The sequence below is a fragment of the Aquila chrysaetos genome, chromosome 3 (assembly GCF_900496995.4).
Source record: "Aquila chrysaetos chrysaetos chromosome 3, bAquChr1.4, whole genome shotgun sequence".
NCBI lineage: Eukaryota > Metazoa > Chordata > Aves > Accipitriformes > Accipitridae > Aquila > Aquila chrysaetos.
The window spans coordinates 29,000,986-29,015,408 of NC_044006.1; the positions used below are offsets into that span (position 1 = coordinate 29,000,986).

Consider the following 14,423-nt stretch of genomic DNA (forward strand, 5'->3'; position numbering starts at 1 on the left):
CATAAATCACCAGAAATGAGAGGGATAACTCATAAAAGTCTTTTCCTTTTGTTTAGCAATTTATCATTTTGCTTGCACATTAATAAACAGAGCTCCCCTGAGGTAAGCCACAGGAAGATAGATTTTTCTTCCTAATTTTCCTCAATCGTAGCCAGTAGATCACAAGTGGAGAGAGTGGGCTTGTCACAGCATGCTGGTGTCTTGCGACTCCCTCTACCCATCACTGATAGCAAATAAATGCGATTAAGTACCCTGGTGGATAATTATTTGTGTTTACATAACAGGCGCCAGGTTTCCGAGTCCGAGATTGTCAGCTAGACCAAGCCGAAAGCGCACGTTGTCCATATCTCCCCTATCTGATCACAGCTTTGACCTTCAGACCATGATACGGACATCTCCAAATTCCTTGGTCACGATTCTCAATAATTCTCGTAGCAGTTCCTCAGCCAGTGGTTCGTATGGCCACTTATCTGCAAGTGCAATAAGGTAAGAATAGCATTTTCTACCTATATTGTATATTCTCATTTGTGTGTCATACACACACATGCAAATGTGACTGTATACTCACATCTTTAAGTAGCTGTTTTGTTTTGTGAATATGTGTATTTCACAGTTTCTATAATGTTTGTTCACTGGAGCTTAATTTAAAACACAAAATACTTTTTTTTCTTGCTCAGAAAGGTAACCACAAGGGACTTCCTCACATATTATTGTCCAGTGCAAGTACTTCATCTGACCAGCAGTAACAGTGTGTGTATGTGTGCTCAGGAATCTGTTTTCAGAGCAGAAGCTCTGGGATATGTTTGTGACTTAAGTCACTTGGGTTCTTCTGGCCATAGATACAATGGACAGTGAAATGTTCCTACATTACGATCATCAGAGAGTAAAGCATAGATGGATGGTACTGTTCAATTAAAATGTTTGGCTAGAACTTAGAATCATAGAATCATTTAGGTTGGAAAAGACCTTCAGGATCATCGAGTCCAACCATCAACCATGCCCACTAAACCATGTCCTGAAGTACCCTGTCCACTCGCTTTTTTAATACCTCCAGGGATGGTGACTCAACCGCTTCCCTGGGCAGCCTACTCCAATGTCTGACAACCCTCTCAGTAAAAAATTTTTTCCTAATATCTAACCTAAATCTCCCTTGCCGCAACTTGAGGCCATTTCCTCTCGTCCTATCTCCAGCCACCTGACAGAAGAGACCAGCACCCACCTCACTACAGCCTCCTTTCAGGTAGGTGTAGAGAGCGATAAGGTCTCCCCTCAGCCTCCTCTTCTCCAGACTAAACAGCCCCAGTTCCCTCAGCCACATAAGACTTGTGCTCCAGGCCCCTCACCAACTTGGTTGCCCTTCTCTGGACACGCTCCAGCAACTCAATGTCTTTCCTGTAGTGAGGGGCCCAAAACTGAACACAGTACTCGAGGTGCGGCCTCACCAGTGCCGAGTACAGGGGAACAATCACCTCCCTGCTCCTGCTGGCCACACTATTTCTATTGCAGGCCAGGATGCCGTTGGCCTTCTTGGCCACCTGGGCACACTGCTGGCTCATATTCAGCCGGCTGTCAACCAGCACCCCCAGGTCTTTCTCTGCCGGGCAGCTTTCCAGCCACTCTTCCCCAAGCCTGTAGTGTTGCATGGGGTTGCTGTGACCACAGTGCAGGACCCGGCACTTGGCCTTGTTGAACTTCATACGATTGGCCTCAGCCCGTCGATCCAGCCTGTCCAGATCTCTTTGTAGAGCCTCCCTACCCTCAAGCAGATCGACCCTGCCTCCCAACTTGGTGTCATCTGCAAACTTGCTGAGGGTGCACTCAATCCCCTCATCCATATCATCGATAAAGATATTAAACAGAACAGGGCCCAACACCGAGCCCTGGGGAACACCACTTGTGACCTGCCGCCAACTGGATTTCACCCGATTCACCACAACCCTCTGGGCTTGTCCATCCAGCCAGTTTTTCACCCAGCGAAGAGTACACTTGTCCAAGCCATGAGACGCCAGCTTCTCAAGGAGTATGCAATGAGCAACAGTGTCAAAGGCCTTGCTGAAGTCAAGGAAGATAACATCCACAGCCTTTCCCTCATCCACTAGGCGGGTCACCTGGTCATAGAAGGAGATCAGGTTGGTCAAGCAGGACCTGCCTTTCGTAAACCCATGCTAACTGGGCCTGATCCCCTGCTTATCCTGGACTTGCCATGTGAGTGCTCTCAAGACAAACCGTTCCATAATCTTCCCCGGTACCAAGGTCAGGCTGACAGGCCTGTAGTTCCCCGGATCCTTCTTGGTATTCAAGTTTTTTTTCCATATGCTAGTTTGTATATTGAAAGATTAGACTTTCTGTGGCTAAGTTATCTTTTTTTTTGTACCAAGGAAGTACTGTTATCATCCAGTATCATCAGAAATGCTGTGATTTTCACTTGGCCGCTTTACTTGCAGGTGCAAGAAAACAGCGAAAAATGGTTGTTCTGGAGGCAGAAGAGCAGAGTAGCAAGGGAAGAGGTGGGCAGAGGCTGTAGAAGAAAGGAAAGCAAACAGGGCACAGAGAGGGAACAAAAGCAAGAATTTCAAAAAAAGGGAGTAGAAGAAAATTAAGAGAAGCAGCAGAAAAAATGGAGACATGACTGCAGAACATTCTTGTATTTGTGACATTGCTATATGTTAACTGAGAAAAGTTCCTTTTGGTATTCCAAAAAAATCCCCCGCCTCTCAAGTCTCAGAAAATACTGGTTTTGCACTTAGGGCACTCAAACAAAGAGTGCTGCTGGTCCCTGGCTTAAAAGCAGCCTCTACCTTCAATTTGCAATGAGGCAAAGGAGCAAGTCCCCACAGCAATTTCTTGATATCTAAAAGACCCATTTTTGGCAAGGCTCAGACATGCCTCTCCAGCAAAAATGACACACTTACAACTTCAAAAACTGGCTGTGGGGATTTGCACTTCTGGAGAAAATGGGGCATGCAACTGGTGTGTTAGAAACCATGAGCCTGCCAGACTTTGAAAGTGACAGTGCTGTAAATATTTGGTATTAGTATAAGTGCTGGTTTTTTGGTTTTTTTTTTAAGCACTTCTTTTAAATGGTTGTGCTTCACAGCTCTGAAGTACTTGAGTAGCTGTATAGTATTTCACAGGTATGATATCATAGCTCTGCAATACAACTCTGCAATCTATGTAGCCACAATCCCAATTACAAAGCTCCATAATGTGGAATAGGATTTATGTCAATAGCTGGCAGCAGTTTTGGACCACATCTGTTAAATACATGTACTATGTAGAGGTGTACTATCCCCACTGTCATTAAGATGGGATGGCACTTCAATTATTAACCTCCTTTTCCATAGCTTGTAACTTTGGTAAAGCAAATAGTGCATGAAAGTTGGCATAGTCTCTACAGTGGAGTAAGTCTTCCCTCCTTTTACTCTTCCTCCACAGCTGGAAATGGTTGGTATATGGTTTTGACACATAGAATCACAAACCTAAGGGTCATTCCTGCAAAGCCAGAGTCAGATGAGTAGTTTTGTTGAAGAGAGTTGTGGAACTGGAGTGAGTTATGGACAGAGACTGAGTAAGAATGCTAAGGAGTAGAACAGTGAGTTTTCTGAACCAGCGTCACTGAAGAAAGCAAGGCTTATGTGACTGAGTCTGTGGCTGATTGAATCTTTCAGCACTTCCTGGTCATACTTTCCAGGAATGCATAATCCAAAATTTCACGTGATTTTGAATTAGTAATTTTTTTCTTTTTCATAAGAGTATGCCTGTTCAATGTGAAAAGTTGGAAATGTACATCTCCATTCTTCCTGGTGGAAAGGAGGAAAAGGGAGAGAGCTAGCTCTTTTTCCAGCTTTGCAACTCACCTCTGTTGATGCCCTTTAACTTCTCCCATGTGAACCTCTCTATAAAAGAGTTACACCAAAATAAACAGTGATGTAAGGTATTAAACCTAAGCCACATTTCATTGCTTTAATAAGTACCAAGACTAAATAGCAACAAGACTACCAGTAAAACTTAATTTATTGCAGCTCACTGTCTTGTAAATAATGCATTCAGCACAAGAACTGCTGTACTGAATCAAACTGTAGGTTCATCCCATTTAATATCCTGTCTGCAACAGTGATCAAAGGGTGGAAAAAACTTTTCCTAGTGTAAAATCCCAGCTTATGGAAACTTGCAGGTAAATCTCATAGGAGTTGCTGCAAGAAAATGGTACAGTTCAGCAGGCCACTAGATGGAATTGCGAGACAGAAAGGATTTGTATTTTAGGCAACCTCAGTAGCATTAACTATACTTAACATTACACAATCCTTCTACTTTTAGGTCTTATTTCCAATCACTTTTAACTTAGTCCAGTTTATACTTGGCAGCATTTTTCATGGCAGATACCTATCTAATGCTGAGTATTTCCAAAAAGCATCAACAAAGTTACTAATTTATCAGAAGGAAGTTAGGGAAGAAGAGACTTTCCTGTACAAACTAAAAGACCTCTTTTTACCTTTTCACTGAGAAGCTAAAATTTGCCAGGAATGTTGCCTAGATGCTATAGATACGATCTTTGCTGTTCTTGAGAAATTGTCCCATTCAGCCAAATGACAAGCCCTTAAGAGGTTTCTATTAGCATGTGTTAAGTAGTCTAAGCATTCAGCGTGTTCCAGTCCAGGGCCCACAGAGAGGAGAGAGAACCTTTCCCTGCAGCTGCAGTTCTGGTTAATCTGGTACCTCCTTGGGAAGCCTGCGGAGGCTAAACTGTCTGCCCAGCCTTAATAGTCTTGTGAAAAAGAAAGCAGTCTTCACAGGAGACAGGAATCAGACCAGGAACTGTCCAGGTTAAGCAAGCTGGGACAAAATGCTTTTATATAACACGATATAGGACTGCACTAGAAACACAAAGCTGCAAAATAAAGCATGCAGAAGCCAGTCATTAAGGAGAATGAAGGTACTGCCCCCTTGTGATTTTGCTTTGATACCATCTTTAATTTCAGGGTTGCACAGTATTTTTTCACAGGGCCCCTGCCTTCTTCAGTGCACAGGCTGAGCATCCTCTCTGGATCAGTCAGAGCCTCAGGACCCTGCCTCACCTGTCCCAGGAAGCTGTAGAAGAGGAGAGAGCCTCTTACCTGGTGGTTTGCTGCCTGGGGTGGACCCTGCTCTTGCAACAGGATCCCAGTCTGATGTTGGCCAAACTGAACTAGTCGGAAGTGACCACCAGCCTCATACAGTTTCTCTTCTGGAGGCCCAGCCTGCCGCCCTTAATTCTGCAGAGGAGCCAAATTGCTCACAGCCATGGCTTGAAGCTACTGACAGCTGTTTTGAGCATTTCATGCGCTGTGTCTTGTTAACTAACCTGGGAGATCTGGTCTCTATGTCTGAAATTGGGCAACCACAATGAGTGGCACTTTTTACCTTCACCTTTCTTTGATTCACATTCCTGTGCAAAATGAGTCCTTCCCCTTCACCTCAGAGGGAGGCTGAAAGCATTACTGTTTTGTGAAGCACTTAGCTTATACAGTGATGAGCACAGTAGAGAAGCTCAGGAGGGTATCAGTAATTATGTATTCACTGATGGTTTAAATACAGTGGAAGGAAGGCCTATGGGCAATACTCTGGGCAAGGAGAAGAAAAATACCAAGAGGGTCTCTCACTGAAGATTATTGTGCATCTTGTGCACTGAATGAGTTATGAATTCTGCAGGGGGGAAAAGGGGTGCGTGGTCACATAACTAAAAGCTGATGAGCCAGCACATGAAGTCATGGGCAGGTTTAGTTCTGGTATGTTTGATTTTGCAGGCTCAATGCTCTTTTAGCCTGTTTTTGCAAAGGTGCTACTTGTGTTAAGAAAGTGTCTCCAGGACCTTGCTGGTCTTTGCATTGGCTAAAAAAAGTACATCCTCTAGCTGAAGGATTACATCCTGTGCTTCACACAGCTTTTCAGCATAGGACCCTCTATATCAGCACTGTGGGATGTTGAGGGTGAAATCAACTGAAAGGAGCCACATTTTGGGGTCTGTTTTTACAGAGCCAAGCACAGAAGGGCTTTGGTCCTTAACATAGGTACTACTGCAGTTCAAAAAATAAATAATAATATTTTAGCACAATCCAGATAGGGCTTGACTTAGCAGGCGCTTTGTCATTGTCAGCTGGCAGTGTAATGCTGTATCCTGACTACTGGCTGAGTACTTGAAAAGAAGATGTCGCTCCTGCTGACAGCTAATAGTGGATGTCCTTTAGCACACCAGGTAGAGCTTCTACTTTGTGCATTTGAAAACACCTGGTTTAGGTCTCAGCTGGGAGAGATTATGCAGAAAGGAGACGTATGAAATAGCATCAAATGAGGATAATCCTTCATTTGACATTTACTCATTTGGTTACCTGCCTCAGTCCTGCGGTGCAGCACCCCTGCTATTAATCTTTTGTCAGGATGTACTTAATGTTATATCTGCTACCTGTGACAATTATTAGACTTTCCACTTCAGTAGCACTTCTTTTTGAGAGGCAGCATGGCCTAGAGTGAGTATAGAGGGGGTAATCACTTCCCATGATATTAAGAGTACCAATTCAAAACCTTTACAAAAGATTAGCTAGTCTTTAATAAACACAGAAGGTTGGGACTTCATGTTCTATATGATCTGAAATTCAGAACCTCTGTATTTTTCTAGTCCCTTAGCAGGGCTGTGATACCAAATTTACAAAGTCAGTTTTCAGAAAATGAGCCAAATTCCCTGTCAGCTACAAGGTGTTTAACTCAGGAGTAGTTCTGCCTACTGCAAGAGACTTTCTTTGGGTCTAGGCAGATGTAACTGTGAATAGACCTTAGCTATCTCATAATGTGTTAAAATTCAGTTTCATGTGAGCATGGGAGCCCTTTGGGATCTCCTCCAAGGTTTGAAGGAAACTGAGAAAGCACGGCACTGCACGGCACTGCACAGCACTGCACTCCACTCCACTCCACTCCACTCCCCACCTCCCTCCCGGCTCTGCCCCTGCTTCCCTGATGTCATCAGAACAGGAAGAAGCAATTAACATAGCATGGTTAATTACAGCCAGATCCTGGCTGTTCTGGCTCCTGTCACTTTGCTCTGGGCTGACCCGAAGCTGAGCGTCGGGGAATGGTGGTGAGGGTACTTTCACAAAGAGCACTAGAGAGGGATAGCTAGGTTTGCAGGGGGAGCTTAGGCAGCAGTGGATTAATATCAGTGAGGAAGACCAAGAGTGTGTGTTTCTGCAAGCAGCTATTGGGTTCTCAATGTTTTCCTCACCTCATATAAGCTCCTTGTATAGAGCGTTTGTTGTATAATTAGTCAGTGCCCTCCTCTCTGAACTGCTTTCTATCTAGAGACAAGTGGCCATGTATTAATTTCTCCAGTTTCCCTTGGCAAACACGGAGAGAAAAGCAAAGAGAAAAATAAAACCAGAGTTAAGATATACAAATGAAGTATAAGTTTATCACAGAGAAAAGTGGAAGTATCTCCAGCAGAGCGCCCAACAGTCTAATTATGCACTGTGTAAAAAAAGCAGAGTATCCTTTTATCAGGTTTAAATTATCCAGGTTTTGAATTTAACAGAATGTCTTATAGTTATAAGACAGGGAGCCCTCGTGTTCTCAGACTTCCTTCTTTATTCAATATTTTATATATTCTTATTATGTCTCCTCTTATTCATCTCCTTTCTGAGGCAAATGGTTGTTTTCAGTCTGCTCTTTAGAGAGTTCTTGCATTGTCATTTCTGCCGATACTGTCTGAAACAGTCTCCCTCTAGTACATGCAATAATATTCCAGAAGAGGACCAGCAATTCAAATGCACCATGATTTTCTGTGTTCTGTTTCCCATTCCGTTTGTCTTAATATGTTTTTGCCATAGGTTCATGTTGATCAAATTTTCATTCCTCCATTGAATTCTGCATTGAGACAAGCAAGTGCTTCTCGTGAGTTGGCTCAGCTAATTTAGAACCACTGTATGATTAGTTCAGACTCCCCTTCAGTATCGATATGCATCTTGCTATCAGTATTGCTCATTCATCTAGCATACTTGGCTCTAAAGATAACCTCTTAGCTCTTCACCATGCTGCTTAAGATAATTTTGCCATATATGCAGATTTCATTTTTTCTTTGCTTGAATCCATGCCTAGATTGCTGACAATTGCACTAAAAAACAGAAGACCTCATCTGAAAATTTGTATCTAACTTTTACTAAAAAACAACTGCTTAATTCTTACGTTTGATTTCTCGTTTAGACTTTAAGTTTGTGTATTTATGTAATTAAATCTGTGTAAAAGGACACAATCAAATGCTGCTTAACGAAATGAATCTTAAAAAGGATGTATTTAGAGTAGAACACAATATATTCAGCAATGTTTTGCAAGAAGCTCCTTATGATAGGATGTACAGGATAAAAAGTGTGTTAATTATGTGAGCATTACAGGTGTTTTGCTGTTTTATTATCACTCTTATTGGGATCTGCCTAAGTGAGATGCAAAGCTGACTGAGTGAAAGCTTTTCTTGCATTAAAAGGTCTCTAGTTAATTGCATGTAGTGTGCTGTAAATGAAGGCTTAGTTGCAGTTCAGACTGAGTCAAATTCAGACCAGGTGTAACCCCACTGAAACAGGTTCTATTATAACTAGACACGTCACATGCGCAGCACAGGACTTTATTCTCCATGATCTTGTACTGTGTATGGTTAATCTACAGAAGGGAATATAATGCTTTATCATGCCATAATAGCTTCATTTTATACCCTCTTTCAAGAAGTGTGAATGGCAGAGAAGTGCTACAAAGTGAATAAAAATGAAATTCATCAGTATTACAGAAAGTTGCATCTAATTCAGGCACTGTTGAAATTTAATTCTGCAGCTAGCCTCCTATAGAAAGCTCATATAGTTTATAGGATGGTGACATTAAGGGAGATTGTTTTGGAGATCACCTGCATCTTGCATTAGAAAGTGGTGGATGTCTTTCACCACAAATACACATGAATGGCAAGATTTCTGCCTTCAAAAAATATATAATGTAAGAAGTCAAGCAACATAAAGAATACAGACTGTGCAGGTGCATGTTGCATACACATTTATATGTACAGATATACATATATACAAGTGTGATTGTGTGTATGCCTGTAATTGTGTATGTCACAGATCTTGTAATTAAAAGTCAATTTGAAGCAACTTGCTCCAGACTAGTTCAGTGTTACTTGAGTTTAAAGTCATTGGACCCAGCACATTATTAATTCCAGGAAAGTTCTGTAGCTAAGAGAAGTGTACTGTAGTTTAACACTTCATTACTTCATTTTCAGACCCTAAAAGCAAGAATTAATTAGCACTTTCCATGTAATTAATGATACCAGTTTTAGAAACCAAAAAATGCTTAGCCATGAATCTAATTCAAAATGATGTTTGCCAGAAGTGTCATGAGCTTGCATGGAGGGAGCACAGATGAATTATGCAAAGTACTGTTAATGCAAAGTCCAGTTTGGATACTAAGGATTCCTGAACAGGAATATCCTAGTGAGAAGGACAAAGCTGTCAGTGCTGTCTGAGCACATAAGGTTAATCAGTGTGGTTCTGTTGCTCTCAGTGAAACTATTCCATTTTACTCTGGTATATGGCAATGTATTCATGAAGAAAAATTTCACCTAGCGTAGTAGATAAAACAGAATAGATAATATGGTAAGCTGAAGAGAAAGTACAAACTACAGACTCTGTTAATTTTAAACTGGTAATAGAAAAGTGAAAAAAGAGGCAATGATGTATGTGAGTTAAATACAATTGTAAAACCGTGACTATTATCTGGTGAAAACTGGAAGGAAAAATAGTATAATATATGCTATACTTTATTAGATGCAGGATACGTCTTTTTACAAATTCAGTTAGATGACTTGTCTCTAAGTTAGTGATTTTTAATGAAATGTGTCAACATTACAAATGCAGAGGGATATTCATGAAACCTAGTCAGTTTTGAAAAATTATTTCAAAGGATTTCAAGTCTCATACCTGCCTTTAAGATCACACCACATGTCTGGTTTCATAGTCACAGTTTCATACTGTTTTCCCCTGTACTTAAGTGACAAGCCATAAAAGCAACTGATGACTTGTCTGCATTGTCTACTCAAAGCTCAGTGTTGTCAGTTAGAAAGTGGAGGGAAAAGAACAAGATTTGAAGCAAAATTCTTATTTCGTGTTACTAAAAATGTTACATATATTGTGGGTAAAATGATCCAAACAGAATTACATTTTTAAAGTCTCCCTTCCTGTAACACCATTTGGTTTTCATTTTGCATCTAAAATACTTGAAGCAGTAAGAGTTTCACAAAGCTCTTCAGGGCTGCGAGGTCGCTGAGTGCGTTGTCACTCATGTGACCTGAGTAATTTGTTAACAGTCACTCTTGCAGGTTGTTTCCATCAGGAGGAGAAGTAGATGACAGAGTTGGAAACTTACTTTTATTCATTACTGTTTGTTTACAAAGAACGTACACAAATTCCTGTTTCTGCCAACTCGAACAACGGAAGACAGTTTTCTTATGTGATGGTCCTGGCTGCTGCTTCGCTTCTGGGTCCTGTCCAAGGAGAACTCATTGGCTTTCTCTCTTCTACATCTCTGTTGGGGTCAGACTACGAGTCTGTCCTGCTGACTGTCCGCAGCTTTCCACATCTGACTGTGCAATGTTCCTGGCTGCATATTACACATATACTTAGTTCCATCAAAATATATACATAAACTTCTGTCTATGAAGTCAGCTTATACAGACCCCCTGAGCAACCATGGCTCAACTCCCAGCCGCCCTTACATATGTCCCACGTTTTGGACAGTGGCACCTACATGTCAGTTTACTGTGGGATGAATAAAGCTCTTTCTTACATTACTCCTTATAAAAAAAGAGCATCTGAGCATGTGAAAAGCAGTATTTGATCACTGTTAACTTAATTATGACTTGTATTATTATTTAATTCAGTTAAGATTGCAATGTCTGTAGGGCCCGGGTTTTAGGACAGGACTTAAGGACTTGCTGAAGTCAGTCCCTCTTCAGAAGTATTTAAGAGTTATTAGGGGTGCTTTCCTGAAGAGTAGCTGGGTACATTTGTAAAATGGGAAGGGTACTTGTTTGCCCCTTAACAACATTCCTAAACAATAAAGAAGGACTTTGAAAATCCAAATCAAAAACTAAAGGTGAAATCCTGGCCTGGTGTAAGGAAAGGATAAAAACTCCATTGAATTCAGTGAGTGCAGGTATTCATCCAATGGGTATTAGTGGGTTTCTGCACCCTGGTTTCTCATTTTCACTTGCTTACAGGCTTCACGCAACTCCTCAGGGAGAGTAAGACAAAGTAGTGACATCTGTACCTACTTGAGCATGAGCTAGAAGAAGCCATGGTGTTATCCTAATACTTGATGATCAGCTTTATTGAACATGAAGACAGTCCACCTACAAATTACCTCTCCCTTCGTGAACTGAGGTCCTTTTTGGAGGGAGTTGGATCATTTGGTCTGCCTAGTGTTAGTCGCTGATGGCAAGAAGAACTGATGGAGGCTACAGAGTGATCTGGGAGTGCCAAGGCTTTTCTACCAGTCGGGAAGGGCCTGCGTGCTCTCTTGCAGTGCAGGGTGCACCCTCCCTCATGGAGCGAGCACTTGGGCTGTGACTGTACCACTCATACATCAAAGACGCTTCAGGCCAAAGGGCCTGAAACCTTCTCCTGCACGGTGATGTAGATGGAGCCAGCGTGTCTCACTGTGCCATGTTACTGTACTGCAACCAGTTCTTGACCTATTTCATCCAGATTAAAGATGAGAAGACTGTACAGGAAGAGGGTATAGTAATAATTTCAAATATGCAAAAGAGAAAAGAAAGGAAGAGACTGCGAAGGGGAAGATGCATGATGAGTGCTGGGTAGAATAACAAAGTGCTGGTCTTGAATTGCTGCAAGAAAGAATTAGGATAGAGGATAAGAAAGAAAACTTTACTATGGTAAACATAACATTGTTCTATGTGAATAAAGAAAGATATCCCAAAGAAACAAATCTATCCTTTTGAAATTTAAAGAAAAGAAAAAAAGATATTTTAAAACATGAGAAAGGTCCCACTGGGTCAAACTAGAGGTGTAAGATACTATCTAGTCACACAGTCTGTCTCTGATGGTGCAAACAGTGGATGCTATTTAATAAGCACATGAACCTGCCTGCTTTTTGACTTTTGTTCTCTCTCTGCTCTCCCAACACCAATAATCATTAGATTAGTGATCCCAAAGCATATGCTCTTGCTTGTTCCTTTTAGTATTTCTTTATGAACCTGTTATCTTTGGACTTGTCTAGTCCCATGTGAACCTGCTGGCTATGTCTGCCTCCTGGGGCAGCTGTTCCAGAAGTCCACCAATGATTTTTTTTTAATCTCTTTTAAGTCGTTCACCTATGGCTTTCATTGAATGCCCCCTAGTTTACATGCTTGAAAAGCTGTCTTCCTAAAACCTTGCAAAGCAGAACCAGAAAGGGGAAAGCACTCTGTTACTTTTGCAAGACTTATATGCATCAGATCTTGCAGAACTGCATGTGTTTTGTGATACAAGGAAGGTATCTTCACAGTTTTTGTGAAGAAAAGAACTATCGTGATGTAACAAAACTATCTTCACAGTATTCACAGAGCTGGGATCTCCTCGGCATTTTTGTGTCAGCCTGTCTCCTTAGGCACGCCTATGCAATGTATAGGAAAGAAGGAATTTTTCCTGACTCGAATTCACAGCTGTTTCGTGGTAAATTCCGCAGCTGTGACCAGAAACTGGATGACCTTGTTAGTAGGACAGCCACAAAGTAGCCACAAAGTTTGGTTTTGATTATAATGTCTGTTTTTCTTCTTGAAGTCTGTTCCTTAAAATTTGATGTGCTCATGTAATTGCAATGTAGTTTACTGCCCTGCTTTACCTCCGGTGAAGGGAGTTTGAGACTTCACAGAGGAGGAGAAGAGAAAGAGAGGGAGAGATAGACTGACAGACACAGAAGCCCACAGTATGGAAAATTAAATGATATCACTGATGGGCTTTTCTGTCAGTGTATATGAGTTATTGAATGCTTAAGCAGAAGTATTACATGGTTTTTCTATCTCTTATCCCCCATAAAACTCAACAACTAAAGATAACCTGCATGTAGTTTATTAGTGGTCTTACATGCATTCATCTTTTTCTTTTTTTCCTTTTCTGCTTTGTTTAAAACAAAAAGTCTATAACAGAAATAAAAGTCAGATTCCGTCCAGTGGAGTAGATTTTCATTTCTCAGTAGGAAGATGGAAGAAAAAGATTCATAATTCACTTACAGTTCCGTGAATCCAAGATTTTTTGGAAGTGACTGGTGTTTTGGACAATGTGAACGATTGGGGCAGACATCTTGCGTTCTTCTGGCATCCGGATTTTGGAAGTGTTGAGCACCCCTTGTCTGAAATGCAGCCCCTTTAAGGTATCTTAAAAGAAACATGTTGCAAAATGAGGCCTCTGAAACCACTTATCACTTTTGAAAAACCTGGTTGTTGGTTTTAGTAGTTCTGGACTCTAAAGATGATTACTTTCAGGTCTTGTTTACTGCCTCTCGGCATGAGTTTTAGACAGTTACTGAGCTACACCGGTGCCTTCTTGGTGCATGTTTCTGAGCAGACGTGGCTGGATCGGCTGGGCAAGGCCAGGTGGTGCTGCTGCCCACCCTTCCTCCTTATGCTGGCCTCCTGGCTAGAAAGCAACGTGAGCTTGTTGGGGCCAGCAAGAGGGCATATGGCTGGCAGTCAAGGCAGAGGGTTCCCATGGGATCTGAAGGGCCTCTGGGCTGTGGGGATTCTTCACATGTCCTGTATTCAAGAGTTATTGAACAAAGTGCGTTAAAAACTTTGGGAAGAAGGGCAGGAATCCAGATCTCCCCAACAGGGCGCTACATGTCAGCAGTGTTGCAAGCTTTGATTTCTTTTTCTTCTTTTTGGCCCACATCTACTTTATTGTTGAGCAGCTTGAATGATTTCTGAAAGGCAGAGAAAGACCTGCCACCTTCTGTTCTCTTCAGATCCTTCTGATCTTTTCAGATCAGAAAAATCGGCCAGGCTGCCCTGTGACAGCATCTTGCATGAGGGTGACATTAAACCCAGCCAGGTCATCTTGCCTTATGAAGAGCTCTCCAGAAACAGTTGGAGAGAATTATTTGAAGGCAGCTATCTGAGCTATTTAAGAAATCACCCTGGTGGCTGAACCGTTGTCACCATTTCTGTGTACTCCCCTTAGCTGTGCTGGCTAGTTGATACCCTGTTCCTCTGCTCCCTCATGATCTCCTTTTCATTTCAGTCTGAGGTGTTTGAAGTTTGGAGGCAGAAGGAATGGAGTGCAGGTTGCCAGGCTCCGTAGAAAAATCCTGGTGCCTCAGACTCAACCCTTGGTGCTGAGCACAGGGTGAAAGAAAGATAATTGAGAAAT

The 14,423-nt window shown here is 41.8% G+C and overlaps 1 protein-coding gene across 5 annotated transcripts in view; it reads left to right on the forward strand.

Moving 5' to 3' along the window:
• The window catches only part of GLI3 (GLI family zinc finger 3), a 215,830-nt gene that overhangs the window by 153,889 nt on the left and 47,518 nt on the right, over positions 1 to 14,423 (forward strand). For all 5 annotated transcript variants that reach the window (XM_030010039.1, XM_030010038.1, XM_030010040.1 and 2 more), the window contains one exon: positions 285 to 486. In XM_030010039.1, the coding sequence (XP_029865899.1) occupies positions 285 to 486 (202 nt within the window). The remainder of the gene's footprint in view (positions 1 to 284; positions 487 to 14,423) is intronic.